We start from the raw sequence: 15,523 nt of genomic DNA, 5'->3' as shown, positions 1-15,523 counted from the left end.
AAACAATTATTATATAGACAACTCACATGAGTACCCTGTTATAATTGATTTGATTTCTCTTAATGACTAGACCTAAGAACTCTGCACACCATCTGTATTAAATATTATTGGCTGATTGAATGTTGTGATGTCACGTAACCATTTCCATATTACTGAGAATATTTGCTCAAATAAAGTTATAACCACATTGTCTTTTTCATATTCAGAAAGGTGTTTAAGTTAAAGGTGTATATGTAACTTTCTGAAGGCGGGTTTGCACCTGCTTCTCTCCATGAAGAAGTTTTTGCTGAAATCTTCCACAGTAAATCATTAAAATAATCTCCATGTAAACTAACAGGTGAAGCCACCAGGCCAAGTTACAGGTGAGATCTATGTTAAACCAGTGATTGAATAAATTCGGGAAGGATACACTGTGCACCTTTAAGCTCTCAATGAACAGCAAATTGCTATTTTTTTGGGCCTTTTAATCTCATTAGCAATGTTGCCTGGTGCTCAGCGATTGGTGGATTCCCAAAGGTCAGAGGGCAAACATTGAGGGAACTCTTATTTAATCTTGCTCACGTTTCGGGTTAAGCAAGTTTACGGTGAGAATAGCACTGCTGTCGCCATAATCTTCCAGGGATCAGACGGACTCTTAATTCTAAGAAGTGCCTCCACTAAGAATAATACGGAGCTCCTGAAACACCAAATAAAGATACTTTACTAAATGTAAACAAAGTGTTTGCTTTTTAATTCAGAGCTGAATTCATTATTTTGTGCATTACTTGATTTGAAAGTGGAACTGCTGGAAGAGATTATAGTCAGGAAAAACTGCACCACTTCCCCAAGGCAATTATTGTGTTTTGTTTTGTTCATTTGTTCAATCCTTCATAAACCCATGATCGGGGAAGAAAGTAGCTAAATCTTGCCTTTTATGTGGCCACCCAAGCCACACAAAAAAAGCAGAATCAGCTCCTAACTTCCTCTAAGGTACGGAATTGATTGACCTTTTGTCATGATCATTTATTTCTATCTAAATTCTGTTCTTGGTACACAGGGATTACACGTTGGCTGCTACTAGGGCCAGCAGGGGACTGTGTTTCTGTCTCCTGATTTAGGAGCCGGTATTTTTAAACCTTTTGTGGTTTAATGAGATTATTAGAGGGAGCGTCTGTGTATAAAAGAGCAGCTCTGCAGACGCTGCCTGCACACGCACAACAAAACTACTCAACTCCAACACAGGTAAGAATGCATTACTTTAGGAATGTCCATGTATGTGGGTGAAAAGATCATATATAGATAAACACACGCTACAGTCTATTATTAGATTAACAATAACACTATGTCATAAAAAAGTTTTGAATTCACTCATTATATTTATGTTTTTTTTAATTAATGGCTGCTATCAACCTGCTTTATCAACAGGTTTCATTTTACATTATAATTGAAAGCCAATCAATGAAAAACAGGCTATTTCTGTCCTAAATGTCCTTTAAACTGTTCAGTAAATACTCAATATATGTGCTGCTATTTTGAAACCTAACGCTTATAGTGACCAATAATCAACCCTTTGTGTATATACAGAGTTTAAATGTACGTCTGAGTGTAAACAGTAGTAGTGGCTCTAATCTCATTACTCTGTGGACTTGATTCATGCAAAGCTGAAACCATTAAGGTCTTAATACAGATGAACAGACACTAGAAGAGCCCTAAATCAGATCAATGGAGTTCTTTTATCCTTTTAAGTGTCGTTGAATAGTCACCTCCTGACTGGAACTGTCTCCTACGTTCAATTCCAATTCAATTAAGTGTAATTTTGTAACCCCCAAAATCACAACAGAAGTTGCCTCAAAGTGCGAGCGTGAAATAGAGAAATTGGTATTTGTATCTCAAAAATAAAATCAATAATGATACTACTGAATAATGATCTAGTTTAATTGAGTATTTGAGATTATTAAAAAAATTCTGAGGCAATTTTCTAACATTTGCATAGTAAATTATATATTCAGTGGGGTATGGGAATTATAATTATAAATCAATCAATACGCAATGCATAAACATTTATTGAGTAACTACTGTACAAGAAGTGAGACCTCTGATACACATTGTTATTGTCAAAGGCATGCACATGTTTAATAGCTTTACAGTAATATTGCTTCTAATATAGTTTCTACTTGTGTATTATGGCCCTTTGACATCATATATGTTGTAGTTATTTATGTAATCATAGCCGATTCAGCCCGTGAGTCTAATTATAATAGATGGATGGACCTCTGCTGGTGCTGTCCGTGGTGCTGAACCACAGAGTTTGCTTTATTTTTCTGCTCGCACTGAAACGTGTGCGATTTAGGCTCATTCTGGCTCTTTGTCCAAGGGAACATTAAGTTTAGGTGCATGTCACCTATTCAAAAGCCCCCATGTAGTGACAAAGTGGAGAATTACTACCTCTGTAAATATATAATTACTTTCATATCTTTGTTTTAAAGATCCTGACTGTTTGCTGTTCCTATGGTATATGCCATTATTTTATTGTAACTCCAAAGAATGTATGCATCAGTGTTATAAAATCCTTTTACTTTACTCTTATTTATTTGAATCCTTCTAAATGTATATTGTGTGAGTTTGATTACTCACTCACTTGCCACATATTTTACCTTTTCTTATATGATGCAAGCACACCAGGTTAAATCACCTGATAAAATATTTTGGTAACCATTTAAAAAGGCCGTTCTCTTGATGATCTTTTCAGATCACTGTGGCCTGTTGATCCGCATTAAAGAGCTATAGAGGGCAGGAACGTGGATTTAGAGTCTGATTAGCCTCAACTCCACTTGCCAAAGGACTTTTATCCATTTAGGTGTCCTCAGATAATAGTCCCCTCCCTCTCTGTCTTGACTCATGGGGGGGCTGACATAAGTGCTTGAATATACAGGGGTAAATATTGAAAAACTTTCGGAATTCAGAATCATCTTGTGTGAGTTTTTGAAACTGTTAGAACAGTTTCAGTCTATTTGTGACAAGTTTCAATGTTTACTCATATCCAGTGAATTATTATCAGAATGAACGGCCCGTGGGTTATGAAAATTACACTCATTAGTCAATGATATATAAACATATTTACGGAGCACTTCTTATGGATTAAACTTTCAAGTCTTCTACAGAATAAAATACAGCATAATGGCAATTAAAAATAATAATAAATAATCATCATAAACTCGATTTGACTTTTTCCATGGAAAAAGTAATAAAATAAATGTTTTCGCTAAAAGGAAAGAGAGATTAAAAGATTGATTGAAATACAAAAAATAAAAAATATTTTAGAAAACTGCCAAAACTTAAAACTATAATAGTGAAGCTGTTTTTTGAACAAGCAGTGTCTGGTGAGTCAGCCTCTTGTGTGGAGCCGGTGCCAAAGAGTTTAAAATAATCTCCTCCAAAGTGCTTTACTCTGAAAACAAAGAATTACTACACAGTGTTTGAAATGCCAATGGGTCCTTAACAGGACTGACTCAGACTGACTTCTTAATCCCATCGTCTTGACCTCTCGATAACCTTATTATTTCTCTTCAACAGGAAAGAAAGAAGAAGTCCTGCAGACATGGCCAAGTGAGTTTCCACACATTAAAGATAAGATTCCAGTGAAGAGTAGAGACGGTAGAGACACATGAGGGAGGCTTGCTCATGCAACAACACAAACAAAATGTGATGTATTACAGTAATTCTGTGCTTTTATTTTTAATTATTGGTGAAAATAGTCCTTTCAAATTACTCAAACTGGTACATTTGAATAAGCACAATGACATATATACATTTGTGACTTGTGTTCTGGAATACAAAACCGTTTTCATCAACATTCAAAACAAACTAAATTCGTTTTTAAAAACTGTAATTTACAGCGTGTAATTTGGAACTATTAATTAATGATTAATGATTAATTCTTTTAATAGTTGTTACATTTTATGATCAGGATCAACACCAAATGCTATGTCTAAAATGAAAAAGTTAGTCTATGTTAACTGAATAATCTAAATATTATCAATATTTTATGGTATTGTCAGTATTTTATGTGAATATAAAATGCCTTTTAAAACATCAGAGGTTGTTATTTAATAGTTTTCAACCTGCAGCACTAACTTAACTCCAAACATAGATCCCGACTGTGCCCTTTTGAAACCCTGAATGATTTAAATCCTTAAATTTGAGTGTGTTGGTCCGTAATCACTTGAGGCGTTAGTTCAAATTAGTTTCTCAGTTCCTTTCAGGTTTCTTTCACACATCACCTGGACGGGCCTTTCAATCCGGGTGAGATCAGATTAAGCTGCTCCTCACTTAGCTCCAGCTAAAGCGATCAAGTCAAATGAGGGATTAAAGAGCCTTCTGCTGCCAAGACTCAAACCACAACAAAACAAATGTATCATGTTTTATCTGGTCGAGATTAATAAAGGCTTAGACACCTTCACAGTCAAATGATTATATCCAATCTGGGTAAAAACTAAGCATGTGATAATATGAAGTTATTTGTTTCCAGGGTTTTCAAAAAGACCAGCAAGAGTGGTGGGGTAAGTTCACTGTTCGTGCCATTGTTTCTGAATAACAATATGTACAGTGACAATGTTTTGAATGCAGTTGTTTGGTGTTAAATGTTATTTTCCTCTTCACCTACAGCTCACCCTCTACCTGGGGAAGCGAGACTATGTGGACCACACAACATCTGTGGATAAAGTTGGTGAGTGCAAAGTCATTCATTCAGTCACTTAAATAATACACTCAGTAGGTGTATATTCCTAGGACTGTAGTCGACTTCTTGATCGACTAAAGTTATGATCTGCACATCGATTATTCAACTTAAAAGAGCGCGGCACGATCTCTCAAAACTCTATGATCCGACCAAGCATTTGCCCAAAACTGCACTTACAATACGCAATAACAACAATGCAGGTAAATAGTGTCTTTATTTGTAAAAACGAGTGAATAAACTCACGAGTCACCCCAAAGCTCCAGCTAACTCACGCCAGGGCTTCTCCTTTCTGCTGCTGTACTTATAAAGCTTTTATAATCCCAATAAAATAATGAAATAATCTGATAAATGATAAAAACGTTTGTCGACTAACACGCCATTGACTGGTTAATGGACTGAACCACCTGCAGCCTTTGTATATTGCTCATAAACTTTATTGACACTGTGATGTTTTACAGATGGAGTGGTGAAGATTGACCCTGCAGAGCTCGGAGACAGAAAAGGTAACGGTCGCCTCAAAAAAGAGCCGCATTGTGAAGACAGACTAATCTACAGAAAAATATACCAAATGGAGCCGCTAAACTTGACCGTTGTTGAAGAATTGCCATATCTCTAAAGCCTCATTAAATCACAACTCAGCTAAAAAAGAGCCCATTGGGATTTATTACGAACTGGTTTTAGTCGTAGCAGGATCCGAAGCGGGGAGCTCATTCTGCGTTCTGATTGGACAGCACGCTCAAAACCCAAAATGTAAACAGAAACAAATCTGTCAGTGTAAAATATGCAAATAAATCAATATGTTGTCAATATTGGATCTGAACAGCGCAAATGAAAACAAACATATTCACTATCTTTGTGTGACCGTACACGACCGTATGTGAGTGATTGGTGGTTGGATGGGCTGATGCACAAGTGTAAGGCATTATTACTATTGTATTTCAGGATAATGTACTTTATTTATCACAGAGACATGAGCTTAAACCATATAGTGCTTTTGCCTCATCTTCATTTAAATATTTATGCTCATTTAATGCTATCACTTCACATATTTCTCTTCTAACCCGCTGTGGGCCACTGCAGTCTTTTGCCAGCTGGCCTGTGCCTTTCGCTACGGCAGCGATGACCTGGATGTGATGGGCCTGTGCTTCAGGAAAGACATCTGGCTCTCACAGGTCCAGATGTACCCCCAGACCTCACCGCCGACTAAGACCCCCATGCACGAGACCCTGCTGACCAAGGCCGGGGAAAACGCCTATGCCTTCACGTTTGAGGTACGGCACGCGAGAGAGGCGGTTTTAGTGTCGTCAGTACATGTGGGAACGGGTAAAACCACATTTTACTCGTGTTTTTAGCCAATAAATAGGAATAGATTTACAGGGAGATCAGTACCTTTTTTTAAAATTCGCCTTTAAGTAAATATATTTTTATAACACAGAATACGCATAAATTTATATTGACAATTTACTTATTTGTTTTCAGATTCCCAACAACCTGCCGTGCTCAGTTTCCCTGCAGCCTGGACCTGAGGACAACGGAAAGGTAAAAACGTCCGAACTACTAAAGTGCACATACTCATATACTTATACTTATACAGTATTATGACTTATACTTTTATTGTAATGTTCTGTCATTTGTAGGCCTGTGGCGTCGACTTCGAGGTCAAAGCTTACCTCGCCAAGGAGCAGAACAACCCCGACGAGACGATTGATAAGAAGTAAGTCGTATTTACCGCAATACTATTCAGAAACTCCACTGTGTTTTCTGTCAAATGTGGATTTATGATTACGCTTTACTGTTTGTCCCTTCCAGAGACACATCTCGCCTCATCATCCGTAAAATCCAGTACGCTCCTTCTGCGGTCGGCGCCGGACCAAAGGCGGAAATCTGCAAGAGCTTCATGATGTCCGACAAGCCTGTTCATCTAGAGGCCTCCCTACAGAAAGATGTGAGGCTTTCAAAAGTCATGACTGTAAATGACAAACAGTGAAAGTCAGATGGAAGTTTAGAGATATAAACATGTCCTCCGCAGCAAACAGGCACATGTTATTCCTTGAAAGTTATTCCATGATGAGCTGAAGTTTTGATTGGAGGAAAAACAATCAGTCAATTACAGATACATTTCAAAATACTTACAGCAAGTTCATATACATAGTGTTCGACTTCCTGTTTCGAGATGAAGCATTTTTGACCATTGTTCTGATTTGTTAACCCTTTTTTTTCACCTCACGGATGTTTCTGGGATCCTGTTCTCGTCGTGAACACAGCTGTACTACCACGGTGAAAACATCCCGATCAAAATCAAAATCAAAAACGACAGCAACAAAACCGTGAAGAAGTTCAAGATCAGCGGTCAGTGAGTTTCGCCCGGTGACAAACATGTGGCAGTTTCACGTTACGGTCATTCTAACGTCAGCCCTCCTCCTTCTCTCTGCAGTGGAACAGTGCACAGACATCGTGCTGTACTGCGCCGACAAATACACCAAGCCCGTTTACAGCCAAGAGTTTGGGTGAGTATCCATGGTAACTACCCACAGACTTTGGCTACAACAATGTTCGCTGAAGCAATGCCGTTTAGAAACATGTGCAAAACTATCTAACGCTTTAAAATAACGTTTCTTTGTAATAAGCGCTAGTTATTTGTTTATGCACTTATGGATGGCTTATAACACCTTATAACTGTTAATAAACCATGTACACGATGTTTGTAAGAGCACTAATACAATGCTTACAAAACTACTTTCAATAACCATGATGAATGTATTATAAAAAATAACTAGTGCTTATTAACGCATTATAAATAGTGTACTAAGAAACGTTATTTTAAAGCGTTAGCTAAAATGAATATTCAGTTTATGCCACAAGCTTCTATTAATTTTACATATTTAAATATGGTAGGTAAGTTTTATCTGAGTAAATGTCCCTGTTTCATATTATTTGCATCAGTTTTTAGTCTGTAAGGAGAAAATAGTCGAGTATAGTGAATAGTGTTATGATACTGTTTGGAAAATAGTAATGATTGATAATAAGGTTGTAATTACAGAAGCGAGCGCCTAGACTCGATCTACCACGTGTTTCAGAAGCTCTGTCTTGTCACAGTAATATTAAGATTAAATGTGCATGTTCTCTTTGTATCTGGGTCTGAACGTTTGTCCTCTCTGGCATTAAAGATGGTCAAATGCAGAGGACAAGTTTCTTTAAAGCGACATTAATGAGCAGTGCATGAATATATATAAATATGAATATTAAAGGTAAATTTGCATGTGTTTCCACAGAGAGACAGTGGACCCCAATGGCTCCTACGAGAACACTCTGACCATTATGCCACTGCTCAGCGATAACAAAGAGAAGAGAGGCCTGGCTCTGGATGGACGACTCAAAGATGAAGACACCAACCTCGCCTCCACCACAATGTAAGGTTTACGGACCCAAAGGGGAATTTCAAACTTAAAAGTGAATATACGTTTAGGTTTCAAACTGTAAATTTGCAAAACACAATTTTAATTTTGACTGCAATTTGTGTTTTTTGTCTACAAATTTTGTGAACAAAAATGTTTTTTCAAGACGATTATTTGTTAAATGTCGATTATTTGGCTTTGTTAATATCAGCAATAATATCATGTTGACAAAATTCTGATGGACTTGCAGTAAACTGAGACCTCACATTGATATTGATTATGGTTTATGACGCTTTTGATCCACTCCACAGCCTGAAGACAAACATTGAGAAGGAGGTGCTGGGAATCCTCGTCTCCTACAAACTCAAGATCAACCTGATTGTGGCTGGAGGAGGGTAAATATCCGGACATGAATGTACTTTAGAGTCAGAGCAAACACATAAACTCAAACAACATCGGGAAACAGAAATACTTAATTTTTGTTCAGGCCAGAACAGAGTTTTGCCGCCACAACTAATAACAATTAGCATGCTAAAATTGTTACTTCCTGGTTCACAGAGGATTATTTTACTTGTGCAAAATAATTAGATGCAGCCAGCACTCAACAGTCTTATTTTGACCGTAAGAGCTGTTTTTACAGTATATTTTAGGGGCAAATTTGACTTAATTACATGAAGAAAACTGGGTACAGTCCCTTTAAAATGCAGTAGTGGAGTTTAATCATAGTTGTTGGCTACAAATTAACCTAGTTTGAACAATAATAATGATAAAAAACAAGAAAAATGTTAAATAAATACGAATAAAAATGGAACAAGTTCATGCCGTAATCGTTTCAACAAGATTATACATGAATATTTCTTTCATAAATGTATACGTAGATACTTACTTAAATAATTACTAATATATTTAAAGACACATTTTGGCATATTTCTGATGGATTTCAAAATAGAGAATGCTATCAAAACACCCTGTACACAGTTTAGCTGCAAAGCCACTATAATTGACAGTATTCTAACAGTTGTTTTGGTGAAATTGTAATAAGAAATACTAAATATAGCCGCAAGCGGCAATGATCGGCCCTCGCCACGCCGCCGCCACGCCGCAAGAGGAGGGGGCGCTTACGCGCCCCAATTGTCCTTTTATTACGCTAAACATAACTAAACATTTAACCTCCATATAAAATCTGTAGGGGGCGCTGTGGCGCCAAATGAATTTATTTCACTTCAAGTAGGTTTAGGGCAAAGAGTTTAACAACTGATTCTAATTTGACGCAATTCGGACTTTATCTGCGCAAACGGCAGAAATTTTAAATATGGGAGATTTCTGAAATTCTAGCTACAGTTTGCGGCTTCGCCGCACAGAGACCGTGAGAGGTATCAATGTAATTTGGATAACTTTTGATGTCCCACTCCTCAGTAGCATTTTCACCAAATTTCAGCTTTTTAGGGCCAACGCCCTGGGAGGAGTTCGTAAAAGTACGACGTTTGGAAAAACTCCGAAGTCATGTTTAGCCATTTTTGAAGCAATATGGCCGACATTTGGTTGGGCGGACGGCGTTGCCGTAATAATATTTTTTACTTCTCTTGTCACCATCTACCTCTGCGCAAAATTTCATGATTCTACGATCAGATTTTTTTTGGGTCATTTCCCATCTCTCAATGCATTTTTGGTACATTTGGGGGCGCTGACGCGACATTTTTTTTTTATTTTAGAAAAGGGAAATAGCCAGAATGTAGAGAGGCACGATTTTTAGAGATGTGAACATTTTTGTGACTTTTCGTCAATGTTCACTGGGTGAAAAATAGGGGGGTTGGTCCCGAGAAGAAGAAAGAAGAAAGAATTAAAGCCGCAAGCGGCAGCCAACGGCCCTCGCGGGCCGCCGGCCTTCCGACTCTGCGCTTTCGACTTGATAAAGATGGCGCCCTTATTGTGTGTTGAATAAAAAAAGAACTTGACAGACGGCGACACGTTGGACATGGCCAATCCAGTGCAAATGAACACAAGTGTTCATTTGCACAACTCAAATTTGCTGCGCCGCCGCACAGAGACCGTAGCACTTGGAATAAAAATATGGATAAATTTGATGCCCCGCTTGTGTAGATGATTTTCCCCAAATATGAGCTTGATCGAGCTATTGCCCACAGAGTTCATTAAAGTGTGAAGCGTAAATGTGAACATTTCAGAGATTTCGCTGTTTTCCCATTTCTGACATATATTTGCGGGTCCGCCACACAGAGACCGTAGCACTTAGAATCAAAATATGGATAAGTTTTGATGCCCCGCTTGTGTAGATGATATTCTCCAAATATGAACTTGATCGGACAATCGCCCTAGGAGAAGTTCGTTAAAGTGTGAAGCGTAAAAATGTGGTGATTTGAGCAATTCTATGATTTTCCCATAAGGATAACATGGGATGTTTCTGTCATCACTACGGTTACGCCGTACAAAATATGACTTTGGCTCTCATACTTTTGTGATCAGGATGGCAAATTAGAATTTTGTTCAAAATATCATGTCATTTGGAAAAACTCTATTGTTTATAGGCCACTCTGAAGGCCAAATAGTCAGAATTCTGGGAAACGTTTGCGGCTCCGTCGCACAGAGACCGTAAAAGCTATCCTTAAAATTTGGATAACTTTAGATGCCCCACTTGTCTAGAGGACGTACACCGATTTTGAGGTCGGTGGGCAAAACGCACTAGGAGGAGTTCGTCAAAGTTTGACGTGAACAAAATGGCTAACACAGCGTGTTTTCATTTTCAAAGGAAAATGGCGGCCATAGGGTAAGTCTGGGGGCGTGGCCACAATGATTTTTTTTTTTTTGTCCTCACGAGAGGGATGCGTGTCCCGAATTTCGTAGCTTTACGACAAAGTTGACCTCGGGGCGTCTCCCATAGGCGCAATGTATTTTGACTTTTGTCGGTGGCGCTGTCGCGCCATTTTTTAACGAAAAAAAAATGGCCCAGAAAAAACTAAATTTTTCGCCGATTCTGAATTTTGGGCAAAGTTTGGTGAGTTTTTGAGCATGTTCAGGGGGTCAAATTAGAGCTCAAAGCGCTGAAGAAGAACAAGAAAAATTAAAGCCGCAAGCGGCATCCAACGGCCCTCGCGGGCCGCCGGCCTTCCGACTCTGCGCTTTCGACTTGATAAAGATGGCGCCCTTATTGTGTGTTGAATAAAAAAAGAACTTGACAGACGGCGACACAATTGACATGGCCAATCCAGTGCAAATCAACACAAGTGTCAGTCAAATTTGCTGCGCCGCCGCACAGAGACCGTAGCACTTGGAATGAAAATATGGATAACTTTTGATGCTGCGCTTGTGTAGATGATTTTTCCCAAAGTAAAGCTTGATCGAGCTATTGCCCACGGAGGAGTTTGTTAAAGTGTGAAGCGTAAATGTGAACATTTCAGAGATTTCGCTGTTTTCCCATTTCTGACATATATTTGCGGGTCCGCCACACAGAGACCGTAGCACTTAGAATCAAAATATGGGTAAGTTTTGATGCCCCGCTTGTGTAGATGATATTCTCCAAATATGAACTTGATCGGACAATCGCCCTAGGAGGAGTATGTTAAAGTGTGAAGCGTAAAAATGTGGTGATTTGAGCGATTCTACGATTTTCCCATAAGGATAACATGGGATGTTTCTGTCAACGCTACGGTTACGCCGTACAAAATTTGACTTTGGCTCTCATACTTTTATGATCAGGATGGCAAATTAGAATTTTGTTCAAAATATCATGTCATTTGGAAAAACTCTATTGTTTATAGGCCACTCTGAAGGCCAAATAGTCAGAATTCTGGGAAACGTTTGCGGCTCCGTCGCACAAAGACCGTAAAAGCTATCCTTAAAATTTGGATAACTTTAGATACACCACTTGTCTAGAGGACGTACACCGATTTTGAGGTTGGTGGGCAAAACGCACTAGGAGGACTTCGTTAAAGTGTAAAACATAAAAATGTGGTAATTTGAGAGATTTTGTGGTTTTCCCATAGGGATAACATGGGAGGTTTCTGTCATCGCTACGACTACGGCGTAAAAATTTAGGCATTTTTGTGATTGGCTTTTGTGATGGGGACGGCAAAATAGAATTTTGGGTAAAGTTTAGACAATTTTGGTAAAACTAATTTTTGACCTTCAATGTTAATTTAAAGGTCACTCTGTAGGGGGCGCTATCAGTGCCATTTCAATTTTGTCAGCCTAAACTGGTCCAAACTAGAAAGTTTAACAAATGATTCAAATTTGGTCCTAATCGGACTGGTTTTGATCAAATGGGAGCAATTTTTAGACCTGCAATATTCCAAAATAAGTTGTCCAACTTTGCGGCTGCGCCGCACACAGACCGTAAAAGGTATCTCAAAAAATTGAATAACTTTAGATGCCCCACTTGTCCAGAGGACGTACGTCAATTTTGAAGTCGGTGGGCAAAACGCCCTAGGAGGAGTTCGTCAAAGTTTGACGTGAACAAAATGGCTAACACAGCGTGTTTTCATTTTCAAAGGAAGATGGTGGCCATAGGGTAAGTCTGGGGGCGTGGCCACAATAATATTTTTTTTTTGTCCTCACAAGAGGAATGCGTGTCCCGAATTTCGTAGCTCTACGACAAAGTTGACCTCGGGGCGTCTTCCATAGGCGCAATGTATTTTGACTTTTGTCGGTGGCGCTGTCGCGCCATTTTTTAACGCAAAAAAAATGGCCCAGAAAAAACAAAATTTTTCGCCGATTCTGAATTTTGGGCAAAGTTTGGTGAGTTTTTGAGCATGTTCAGGGGGTCAAATTAGAGATCAAAGCGCTGAAGAAGAACAAGAAAAATAATAAAAATAATAATATTTTTAGCAAAAACAATATAGCCGTTTTTTCTATAACAACAAATTATACATCGTTTGAAAGCTCTAAGCCTTCCCCATGCCGCCATGGGGTGGAATCATCATTACGAGCGCTTACGCGCTCGTCACTCCCTATTTCGTCGGGATGCCCCGCCCACTCCCCATAGACTTCCATTGATTTGAGCAGAAACAAGCATGGCCCATGCCTGCGGCATGGATTCTCGCGTACGGGACGATGCCAGGAGGGTTTTTGGAGGAATGCAGCGCTTCGCGCTGCTGTTGTCAACAATTTGTGAATGGGCTACGCCCATTCACAAATTGTTGACTATTTCTGTCATAGCAGGAGTAAGTATGCATGATCCATGCCTTCGGCATGGGCTAGTTCACTGTACTTGCCAGGGGCGACGGGGTACCAAACATGCGGGCTGCGCCCGCATGTTTGATCAGACAGTTGCAACGCTGCCTTCGGCAGTGTTGCGGGAGCAATAGGCCCTCCGCCCTGCTGGGGCTCGGGCCTAATAATAAAAATAAAAATAATAATATTTTTAGCAAAAACAATATAGCCGTTTCCACTATAACAACAAATGATACATCGTTTGAAAGCTCTAAGCCTTCCCGATGCCGCCATGGGGTGGAATCATCATTACGAGCGCTTACGCGCTCGTCACTCCCTATTCCGTCGGGATGCCCCGCCCACTCCCCATAGACTTCCATTGATTTGAGCAGATACAAGCATGGCCCATGCCTGCGGCATGGATTCTCGCGTACAGGACAATGCCAGGAGGGTTTTTGGAGGAATGCAGCGCTTCGCGCTGCTGTTGTCAACAATGAGTGAATGGGCTACGCCCATTCTACGCCCATTCACTCATTGTTGACTTTTTCTGTCATAGCAGGAGTAAGTATGCATGATCCATGCCTTTGGCATGGGCTAGTTCACTGTACTTGCCAGGGGCGACGGGGTACCAAACATGCGGGCGCAGCCCGCATGTTTGGACAGACAGTTGCAACGCTGCCTTCGGCAGCGTTGCGGGAGCAATAGGCCCTCCGCCCTGCTGGGGCTCGGGCCTAATAATATTCCGATGCGAAAACAATGTTTCCCATTTTTCAAATATCATAAACTATACATTTTCGGAAAGCGCTCGCGCTTTCCTACCTCATGGTGTGGGTCCCTGGTCACTGACGGGTACTTTTGTTAATTTTGAGTGGGCTCCGCCCACTTTGTGTTTTTGGCCCTCTATACAGTAATAATGTTCAATTTTTGCATTACATGCTTATATGCACGGAACATGCAAGAGATGGGGAACGTATTCGTGAGCTACTTAGCGCAAATGAGTGCTTTATATGGGGATGACGACCGCTTCGCTTCGCGGTCGTCATCTCAATGTAAAGTGCTCGTTTAGTGCGCACTTTTGCACGGGCTTCGCCCGTTTACAACGGTAATGTTCCATTTTCCTACTACTAATTAGTATGCACGGGGCGTGCATGAGTGAAGGAGTGCGTTAGTGAGTGTTTGGAAGTGGGCGAGCGCTTCACGCTCGATTTCTTGCGCACTTTCGCAGCCGTGCTTCGCACGGCCTTACGAGATTAATAGGCCTCTCGCCAGCTTGTGGCGCTCGGGCCTAATAATACAAATTACACCTCTTACACTTCTCATTTTCCCTTTCTCTCTTGTGTAGCCTGCTGGGAGGCCTCACTGCCAGGTGAGTTAAATATGATAAAGTTAGAACCAAAGTGCTCACAGACAAATACATTGCTTTCAATTATTTGAATTTAAGTTATTAATATGATTTATAATTTACTTTTTAGTGATGTGACAGTTGAGCTGCCAGTGATGCTTATGCACCCCAAGCCTGAGGGTAAATATTCATACACACATATGCATACTAAAAACAGGAATATATACAGTATTTACATTTTGTCTTTTTGTCCCTCCACAGAATAAACCCCAAAATCATTGTAAGTATAATTTGACTAAAGTGCACTGTAATAGATAGTATATTAATGCTTTGATGTTTACCATATTTTTATTTTCTTACAGCGACACAAAGAAAACCAGCCCTTTAGTCCAGGTGTGTTGAAAATAAATAATAATATGTGCTGTGTTGAATGAATAGGACGCAGCCACGTAAAAACATGACGTATTTTCCTGTTTTGTTCGACAGAGAATGAGTTGCAGGTTGAGAGTCGAGAGAAAAAACATAAAAGAAGATGCAACGAGGAGAAAGACTGAGCCACAAAATGCCCAGAGACGCCTCGACTTTAGAAACAGCTCCAGACTCTTTTGTAACATCACTTCTCTGGACACTTTGTCTTGTTCTCTGTTCACGTATTGTTGATTATAGCTGTCGCATCACTGTCCAATATAAACTTACTTCTGTATTCTTGGTTTAACTTTATTAGAACTGTTTTTTTTCTCTTCCCAGTCTCGTGAATTTTTTTGCTGTGTGTTTTCCCACTGTGGAAATACACACAATTACATTAAAACAATAAAAACAAATCACTGTGAATTTTCATTATTTTTAAATTATTACTATATAGTGATACAATCTGTAATGTTGAAGGCTGTGAACCAAAGAAGCATG

The 15,523-nt window shown here is 39.5% G+C and overlaps 1 protein-coding gene across 1 annotated transcript; it reads left to right on the top strand.

The window, feature by feature from the left end:
- Positions 1 to 1,156: 1,156 nt before the first annotated feature.
- Positions 1,157 to 15,192, top strand: arr3a (arrestin 3a, retinal (X-arrestin)). The gene is made up of 16 exons (XM_072445726.1): positions 1,157 to 1,221; positions 3,553 to 3,585; positions 4,508 to 4,538; positions 4,645 to 4,705; positions 5,176 to 5,220; positions 5,798 to 5,988; positions 6,197 to 6,256; positions 6,355 to 6,431; positions 6,527 to 6,662; positions 6,982 to 7,066; positions 7,152 to 7,224; positions 7,990 to 8,127; positions 8,424 to 8,507; positions 14,618 to 14,641; positions 14,748 to 15,010; positions 15,104 to 15,192. The coding sequence occupies exons 2-15, from the start codon at positions 3,578 to 3,580 to the stop codon at positions 14,881 to 14,883; spliced, it is 1,149 nt and encodes a 382-aa protein (XP_072301827.1). The 5' UTR covers positions 1,157 to 1,221; positions 3,553 to 3,577; the 3' UTR covers positions 14,884 to 15,010; positions 15,104 to 15,192.
- Positions 15,193 to 15,523: the final 331 nt, after the last annotated feature.

This window comes from Eucyclogobius newberryi, unplaced genomic scaffold, assembly GCF_026437365.1.
Source record: "Eucyclogobius newberryi isolate DKJ021-1_F unplaced genomic scaffold, fEucNew1.0.hap1 SCAF_15, whole genome shotgun sequence".
Classification (NCBI taxonomy): Eukaryota; Metazoa; Chordata; class Actinopteri; order Gobiiformes; family Gobiidae; genus Eucyclogobius; species Eucyclogobius newberryi.
Note: the sequence above shows the minus strand (reverse complement) of the source record. Positions and strands in the feature narration are given on the sequence as shown.